Here is a 9,363-nt window from a genome sequence, read left to right on the forward strand (position 1 = left end):
CCAAGTTAATTAGGTCCGCTTAAATTAACTTTCAAATCTTCCTAACGTTATTGAATTGGATGATTGCATACGACAACCCAAAACATTCCCTACAAGTCCCCTACATGATTGCATAATAGAGATACAAGCAAGAATCATTACGCTCTATGAAAATTATAAGTGTTGACGAGGCATTCGTTACTATGGAATACGCATGAAACTTATGCCAAGAATTCGTTTAACGCGATTGTTTATAAGCAACCTCCACTACTTGTGAATATAAGTTCATAACGATTAGGTGAAACTCACTTATATTCTAGCGTCATATTCATGCATGAAAATTAAGCGCGCATTCTCAATAAACATACATAAATAAGTTATCAATCAAACGGTTAAACAAATTGAATCCACAACTTATGAAACGCAATTAGAAGTAATCAAATCAAAATGCAAGCATAAACATATATTTCGAATCCCCCCTTAGCCAAGGGGGGTTTAGTTCCTCATAACTTTGAAATCAAAGAAACACCTAAACATTCCAACAACTCAAACTTGAATTGTATGAACGTTTAGGCACTCTTCTCTTCCATTCCTCATACGTACAAAACAAAGAGAATTGAATTTAAACATTGAAATCAAAGAAACACCTAAACATTCCAACAACTCAAACTTGAATTGTATGAACGTTTAGGCACTCTTCTCTTCCTCGTTGTTGTATCACAAGGTCTAAGGTGAGTTTTGGGATAGTGTGAAGTGTTTTGGAGGGATGGGGAGTGGTTGGAGTGGTGTTTGGATTAGTAGGGAAACTCACGGCCAAGGATTGGTGTGATGGTTGAATTTCTGAAATGGATGAGTTTATGAATGAGTGAATTATGTATGAATGTTGTGTGAAGTGTGTATGGTATTTATAGGGAGAAAGAGAGGAACATGACAGCTAGGAACTTGGTGGAAATCTGAAATGGTGATGGGAGATGCATGTGGCTGATTTATGCATGTGATTAAAGGGTGGGAATGCATGTGCAATGAGTGTGGAGTGAATGATTGAATGCATGTGGATTAAAGAGAGAGAATGTGGTGTAATGATGAAGTGGAATAAGTGCATGTGGATGTGGCTGATTTGATTTATGGAAGATGCATGTGGATTAAAGATGAGTGAATGATTATGGGTGCATGTGGATGAATGTGCATGTGCAAGGTTGTTGTGATAAGTGATAAGTGTATGGTTATGATAAGTGTATGATATGATAAGTGAATGATAAGATAAGTGAATGATATGATAAGTGGATGATAAGATAAGTGAATGATATGATAAGTGGTGAATGATAAGTGGTGAATGATATGTAATGATATGTGGGAGTGTGGCTGAAATGAAGGAGTGGAATGTTGGAATGTTATGCACGGCTAAGGATATAGGAAAGGTTTAAATGTCCTAAAACTAAAGGGAACAAGGTTCCAACACTTTGGTCTTCAATTAGGTCTTCAATTTCGTCCAACACTTTGGCTCCAAGCATAAGCTATCCATCCTTAGCCCAAAAGTGCTCCAAAAGTCTCCAAAATGCATCTTTTTGCTCCTTTAGCCCTTTGGACCTACAAACACACGAAAATAGCTTAAAGTACTAAAATAACTAAAGAAACATAACGTAAATGCACGAGAACAAGCCATTTAAGTCGCATGAATATGCTCCTATCAGTGCACTCTCAACCCACATACACAAACAAGTTTTAATTCAAATAGATAAGTAAATTGAATTCACCATTCATGAAATCACGACTGGAAGTAATCAAACCATAATGCAAATATAGCCATGGTTTCGAAATTCCCCTTAGCCAGGAGGGGATTAGTTACTCATACTCACAAAACAAAGATCATTGAATTTAAACATTGAAAGTACAAGAAAGATTACACCTAAAACGTTCCAGCAACTCCAAGTCGAATGACATGCACGTCTAGGGCTTTCCTCCTTCTTCCTTTCTGCAGCACAAGGTGTGGGTGGTGGTTTTGGGGGTTATGAATGATGTATTCTTGCTTGGGATGATGAATTATGGCTGATTATGGTGAAGGGTTGCGGCAGGTTGTAGATGGAAGTGTATGGAGTGAATGAATGAAGGAGAATGAAGGCTAGGGCATGCGGCAAGGATTTTCTGAATGGCATAAGGGGTTCCTCCAAATTTGTGGCTGAAAATATGTTTATGTAGTCCTAGGGTTAATTAGATTAGGGTTACACTTAGCAGATTTATTGGATTAGGGCAAGTTAAAGTATTCAATTTATCAATCTGCTTCCTGTTTCACTCACTAAATCGATTGTTAAATTTGTTTGTTGATTTTAATATTTGATCACCATTAGGGGTTAAATACAGATCATTTAATCAAGATTAGAGTAAACATCATGCTTAATCTTGGTAGACATGTGAATGAATGAAGAGAATGCTATGCAAACATCCTGCCATGTATTTTCTTTGGTTCTTTAACGTTTTCTTGCATGCTAAAGACTCTTAATTAGAAACCGAAGTTGAACATCCCAATTAGGTTGTAGATTACGAGAATTTGATCAAAACCACACATCATATGGCTGATCATATATATGTAAAACGAACTCAGGAAACAAGTTGGTAGTTGAATATGACATAACTTTATAAACAGGGAATTGGTTTTGTAATGGTGAATTCGAATCCCTGACCTCATCTCCATTGCTTCTACATCAATATATTATTTGCTTCTACATTCTTGCATTTTAATTTAATTAATTTTACAGCACAAAAACTACTCTCAATTGGTTACTTTCATTCTTTAGTTAGGGTTCTTTCAAAGTTAGTGATTTATAGAGGTTCAATCAGTCCCTGTGGTTGAACACCTTTACTTGTGCCATTATACTAACCATATTTTTGCACTAGGAAGGAACACAACATATAGACAAGTATAACATTTATGGAAATCTTGATGGAAATATAATGGTTTATTTTGTAGGGCCGATCCAAGTGCACCATAACAAAATTCTCCACTTTGGAAAGTCCAAACAAACCCTTGGTTTTGATAGACCTGAGGAAATGTTGGGATGATTCAGTGGTGAAGGGGAACTATAATAAATCTATATGCAGTGGTGAAGGGGGAACTACAATAAATCTAGGGTTAATATCAGTTTACTACCTTAAAGTTTCATGATTTTCAACATTTGGTACATGAAGTTTTTTTCATCCCAAAGTAGTACCTGAAGTTATAATTTTGGAACACTTTCATACATCCGTTAAAGTTGTTAAATCAGTTGTTAACTGGTGACGTGGCACCCACGTGGACAATGACTGGGCACCACATGGATATTAAAAAAAATTTAAAAAAAAATATGGGCCTCTCCTACCTCAACCCCTGCTCCCACCCAACCTTACATCCCTTCTCTCCTCTGTGCCCACCCCACCTGACCCTTCCTCCCTTTTCTCTTCACGGCCGCCGTCGACGTCACTTCATGCCAGCCCTGGCAACCCAATGACCTCCAAAGCTTCCCCAGCAAGTTCTATGTTGGCAGTGTTGCTGCTTTGGCACCTAGAAAACCCAATTACCTCCAAAAAAAAAAAAAAAAAAAAAAAAAAAAAAAAAAAAAACACCCATATGAAATTGGAAATAAAAAACGGGTCGGTTGTTGGCTAGGATGTCTCATATCATAGTGGGTAATTAATAACAATACCCAAGGCGGATAATTCCTGCTAATTTAATAAACTTTTGCAAGAATAGTGTCAAAATGTCTTGCACTTTGGCAAGATCAATTTCAAAATTTTCTACACTACTGCAAGACCAGTCTCAAAATTCCTTGCACTTTTGTAAGATCAATTTCAAAATTTTCTACACGTCTGCAAGACTAGTTCAACAATCTCTGCACTTTTGTAAGATCGGTTTCAAAACTCCTGCATCCAAATCAACCAAAACTTCAAAATCAAACACTTTTAAAAAATACTAAAATAAAAAACCAACAATCTAAAATCCCAATCATTCTAAAAAAAAGCTCATAAATTTACAGAATAATACAAACAAGAAGAAGAAGAATAGGAGGCGGGAGACAAGTATGGTGAAAAAAAGTAGCAGAAAGAGAAAGAAAAAAAGAATGAAGGAGAAATGGAGAAAGAGAAAAAGGTAGGATAAAGAAAAAGGAAGACAAGCGTTACATATTGTCTCTCCTTAAAATAAATAAAAAACTTAGTGAGTGTATTCTATTAGAATTTTAAGGAATTTTACTGAATTTATAAATATGCAGATTTTGATGAAGTTTAATTGATTTTTAGATTATAACGGGAGGTGTGTTCAATTGGGATTTTGAGAGATTTTAATTCTTTTTTACAAATTCAGGAGTATTCAATCAAGATTTTAAGTAATTCTCTAAAAGTTTAAGTATATTCAATTAGGATTTTGAAGGAGTTTATAACATTTCAGATATATTCAATTGAAATTATTTAAAAAGATTTTAAAAAGTTGGAGACTTTGAGGGAAATCGAGAGACTTTGTAGTGTAATTTAAGTAGTCTCGAATCTCACCTCTCCCTTGAGAATTTGAGAGAACTCACTCAACATTTACATAGAATCTTTATAAATCATTTACACTCTATCAAAATCCATGAATTTATAAATTCATTAAAATCCATCAAAATCTCGATTGGATACATGTAAAGTTTTGGGTGCATTCCTTCAATTTCTTAGGGGAGATGTGAGATTTGTAAATGCTTAAAATAAACTACGAAATCTTTCAAATTCCATCGAATTCCTTAACTTTTTAAAATCCTTTAAAATCAATTTCTAATTAAATCACTGAAAATCCTCATTAAATACTTCTAGATTTGTAAAAAGAATTATAATCTCTCAAAATCTCAATTGATTACACCACTTAATTTTTCTTCAAAATATAGTTTTATAATTTGACTCTATTTGTAAATATTTTTAAAACTGATGATGTTAGGGAGACCAAATTTTTAAACCAAATTTTGTAAAGATTAGTTTTTTTATTTTTATTTTTTTTAACAACATGATATTATCTACACTAAAGTCATCTCCAATAGATCAAGCCATAGGGCTATGGCCTATGCTATAGCCCGAACTAAGAAAAAAACCATCTCCAATGAAAGGCTAGGCCAAAGGAGAAAGGGACCCACTGGGCCAAAGAGAAGCATGATGACCAAAAACGACTCAGTCCCAACCATCGGTTCAACTCGCCCGTTCGATGATGTCAGTTATCTGGGCTACGACCCCAGACTCCCCTCCCAATGCTTTGACTCATTTGTCGACTCCCACCCAACCAGGGCTTTGATAGAGGTTTTGGCGGTTTCGATGATTCGATTTTGCCGCCTCCATCAAAGATGTTACCTGAAGAAAGCTTCGCTCCCAGAGAATGGAGGAGGTAGGGTTTTGAATTTCGATTGTTTGCGATTGAACCAATAGTTTTGTATAGCAATTAAATTTTGACTCTTTTGTGCAATTCAGTTGAAAGTTCTTGGTATTAATTTGGTTCGATCTTTCTGTTGCTCCAACAATTGCATGCCTAGTGGGCAGTGATTATATTTCTGATAACAACTTCATCTAAGTTTGAACAAATGGCAACAAGCCTTGATAAAGATAAGAAATATGGAGAGTTACTGACTTTAGTGAGACGTATCATTCGAAATCATATTCCGAAAAATTGTTGAGATTATATAAAGATAATAAATCCGGATACTTATTTATTTAGCGACAAATGACACTCAAAATATGTCTGAAAATTTTATTTTAATACGGTAGTTAAATTTAATTAACCAATAACATAAGACCTCTGATAAACATTAGTTTACAAATTTGATTTAAAATTTTGATTTCCCTCACATTATTCTTTAAAAAAAGCCACCCACCAAAAAATAATAAAGTAGATAAAAAGAAAAAAATAATGACACAGAGACGGATCATTTTTTTTCATATTCATATTTATACAAACCTCGTAACATCTCGAGCTTTCTAAACTCTGAAAATACTTTGCATCGATTCTCCGATCGCCGGAAAATCAAACTCCGGAGACCCAATGCGACAGAACCGACAATCCAAGCAGCGAACTGTCTGAGCCATTCTCTTAGTATTCGCAATGTCGTTGTACGACGCGGCGTTTGTGAACTCGCAGCTCTCGAAACCGACATCAATCTTTGGGCTCCGTCTCTGGGTCGTCATTGGAATCCTTGTCGGTTCTCTGATAGTCCTGATCCTTTTCCTCCTCTCCCTCTGCCTCACCTCTCGTCATCGCTCCCGGGCCCACAAGGCCAAGGCCAAGCCCGCCGCCGCCGACTTGCCCCCTACTCCAGTCAAATCGAAGGAAATCCAGGAAATCGTCAACGACCTCCACGTCGAGATCGGGAAGCCGGAGCACCGGGTGGTGGTGTATTCGGACCGGGCGTCGAGCGGGGAGAGCAGGGGGACATTGAATAGCGGGTGCGAGACGGCGTCGTTTGGGAGCGGGAATGTGGTGGGGCCGGAGGTGTCGCATCTGGGTTGGGGGAGATGGTACACTCTGAGGGAGCTGGAGGCGGCGACGAATGGGTTGTGTGAGGAGAATGTGATTGGGGAAGGAGGGTATGGGATTGTTTACAGTGGGATTCTCAGTGACGGGACTAAAGTTGCTGTCAAGAACTTGTTGAATAACAGGTACTTAGTTTTTATTTATTTTTTACAATTTTCTTCGAAGATTGAAACTTTTTTATTTTATTTTTTATTTTTTTTGTGAATTTAGTTATTTCTGGATTGATTTGGATATGGGTTGGTGGGGTTTTTCTGATTAGACAATATTTGATGATGAATTTTGGATGTTAGATGATGAATTTTTGATGTTTTTATTGTAATATTTGACATTAGATTGATTATTTTCAGTTGAATTATGCTTGGTTGCTGAAAAATAGAAGTTTTTTTTGGCGTTGGGATATGTCTCATAATTGTGATACAATGTTTACAATGATAGAGAGATGGGTTAGGTGTAACAGTATCAAGTTTTTCTGGTCTGAGTAACTGTAAGAAGTTAACTTCAAGGATTTTTTTTCTTCCTCTGTGTGTATATATACACATACATATATGTACTATATATTTTAGTTCTGTTTCTGCATTTTCTCGGCAACCAAACAGGGTACTTCTGTGTGTCGGCGTTTCACTGTTCGGTTATCTATTATTACTGAGTCCCTTTTTTCCAGTTATTCTTGTCTTGCGTTTGTTAGAATTGTGCTGTAAAGTTGCATACTTGCTGAAAAAGAAACCAACCCATCTTCTTTTTAAGTTTCTTGTGCTTAGTCAAGCTTGAATTGATGAAGATGTCATCAGAATCAGTTCCTCACTTTACTCTCTCTTCACACAGCACAATTTGACTTATCTCAAATGTCTTTTCGTTGTCACTGTTTGTACTTTAGTGTGTATGGCTGCATTGCCAACGATTAACTGATCGGTACTTTGTGCCTTCCCTTTTGGATATCCCAATATCTTTTAAGCATGTGAGTTACGCATTTGCTTATGATACTGGCTGATCTTCAGGGGTCAAGCAGAGAAGGAATTTAAAGTGGAGGTGGAAGCAATTGGGCGTGTGAGACACAAAAATCTTGTAAGATTACTTGGATACTGTGTTGAGGGTGCATACAGGTACTGATGTTTTATCTTATAATTTGAGTTTGAGGTTCTTGTTGTGTGTTTAGAGATGTTATATAAGTTCTGGTTTCTTTCGTAGGATGCTTGTGTATGAGTACGTTGACAATGGCAATCTGGATCAGTGGCTTCATGGGGATGTTGGTGAAGTCAGCCCACTAACATGGGATATCCGTATGAATATTATACTGGGAACAGCAAAAGGGTATTCGGATTAAATTAGTTTTGCTCGACTATTCTTTTACTTTCTCAAAAAGAATAAGCTAGATTCATATTGATGTATGTAAGTGACCTTTGGGTTTCCCTCATTGTGCAGGTTGGCCTATCTTCATGAGGGTCTTGAACCAAAGGTTGTTCATCGAGATGTGAAATCTAGCAACATACTAATTGATCGCCAGTGGAACCCCAAAGTATCTGATTTTGGGCTTGCTAAGCTCCTGTGCTCTGAGAACAGTTATGTGACAACTCGAGTGATGGGAACATTTGGGTTAGTTCTCATTTTCATTTAATATTTTATTTACAAATTTATCTTATCATATGCATAGAGTCATATGTGCTTGAAAATCAATCTTATATTTGGTGGTTCTTTAGTTATGTTGCACCGGAATATGCTTGCACGGGAATGCTGAATGAGAAGAGTGATGTTTACAGCTTTGGAATACTTATTATGGAGCTTATATCCGGGAGAAGCCCCGTTGATCATAGTCGACCACAAGGAGAGGTTAGGTTTTGACCCTTCCCCCCCACAACCCCCCTCATGTATCAAGTTTTCTTCCCCTGCTACTAACTGTAATTGAATTTAATGAATATTATCAGGTGAATCTAGTTGAATGGTTAAAAACCATGGTTGGGAAACGAAAAGCAGAGGATGTGGTTGATCCCAAGCTGCAAGAGATGCCTGCTTCAAAAGCACTTAAACGTGCTCTGTTGGTTGCTCTTCGATGTGTTGATCCTGATGCCACAAAAAGGCCAAAAATGGGACGTGTGATCCACATGCTCGAGGCTGATGACTTGCTATTCCGTGATGTATGTACAATTGAAAACTAATCTCATGATTCTTGATCGCTTTCTGTTCTTAATATAAAACTCCTTATCCAATGTCATTGACATGCAGGAACGCCAACCTGGTAGAGATACGTCCTGATCAGACCCTGATTCTCAACAGGTCAATCATGTTGTTGTGAAGATAAATGATAAACACTTGAACGAAAGGATTTCTGATACTAGCGAAGGTTATACTGGTAGGAACCATCACCAACCTACAAGGTGGAGATAATGCCCCGAGAGGATTGCGTGACTAACATCTTTATCTCCAGGTTTCTGAATCTCATATTTCTTCTACCCTGATTTTTGTTGTATGTTCACTAATTTAAATCCTTTTCCTCCTTAATTGCATATTTTTTAGGATGTGCACCGAATTCGGATGCACTTGTACAATTCAAACAATTTGTTCTTCATTCTCATAGGAAATATAATTCATTACTGTTGCTTTGCTTGTAAAAACAAGATATATCATTAGTGTTGCATCAAAAAATATATAATTATATATAAGTGTATGTATGTATGTATGTTTGTATGTATTCTTTCTCAGTTTAGGCATTGATAAAGTTACTTATGTGCATTCCCTTTCAATTTGATTGTCCACACTCCAGTTGCGTTAAGGAATGAATTGTTTAATACTTGTATTGTTCATGTTGGCTTCCAACTTCCTGTCACCATCAATGCCAGCCTCAATGTTAGATGGTGATGAGCTGTAGACCCCTTAAC

General features: G+C 36.8%; 1 protein-coding gene across 1 annotated transcript; it reads left to right on the plus strand.

Moving 5' to 3' along the window:
* Nucleotides 1-5,907: 5,907 nt before the first annotated feature.
* On the plus strand, nt 5,908-9,102 carry LOC137735017 (probable serine/threonine-protein kinase At1g01540). The gene is made up of 7 exons (XM_068474369.1): nt 5,908-6,618; nt 7,489-7,593; nt 7,679-7,801; nt 7,913-8,083; nt 8,188-8,317; nt 8,413-8,622; nt 8,711-9,102. Exons 1-7 carry the CDS (start codon nt 6,065-6,067, stop codon nt 8,738-8,740), a joined length of 1,323 nt encoding a protein of 440 aa, XP_068330470.1. The 5' UTR covers nt 5,908-6,064; the 3' UTR covers nt 8,741-9,102.
* The last annotated feature ends 261 nt before the right edge of the window (nt 9,103-9,363 follow it).

The sequence above is a fragment of the Pyrus communis genome, chromosome 5, assembly GCF_963583255.1.
Source record: "Pyrus communis chromosome 5, drPyrComm1.1, whole genome shotgun sequence".
Taxonomy (NCBI): Eukaryota; Viridiplantae; Streptophyta; class Magnoliopsida; order Rosales; family Rosaceae; genus Pyrus; species Pyrus communis.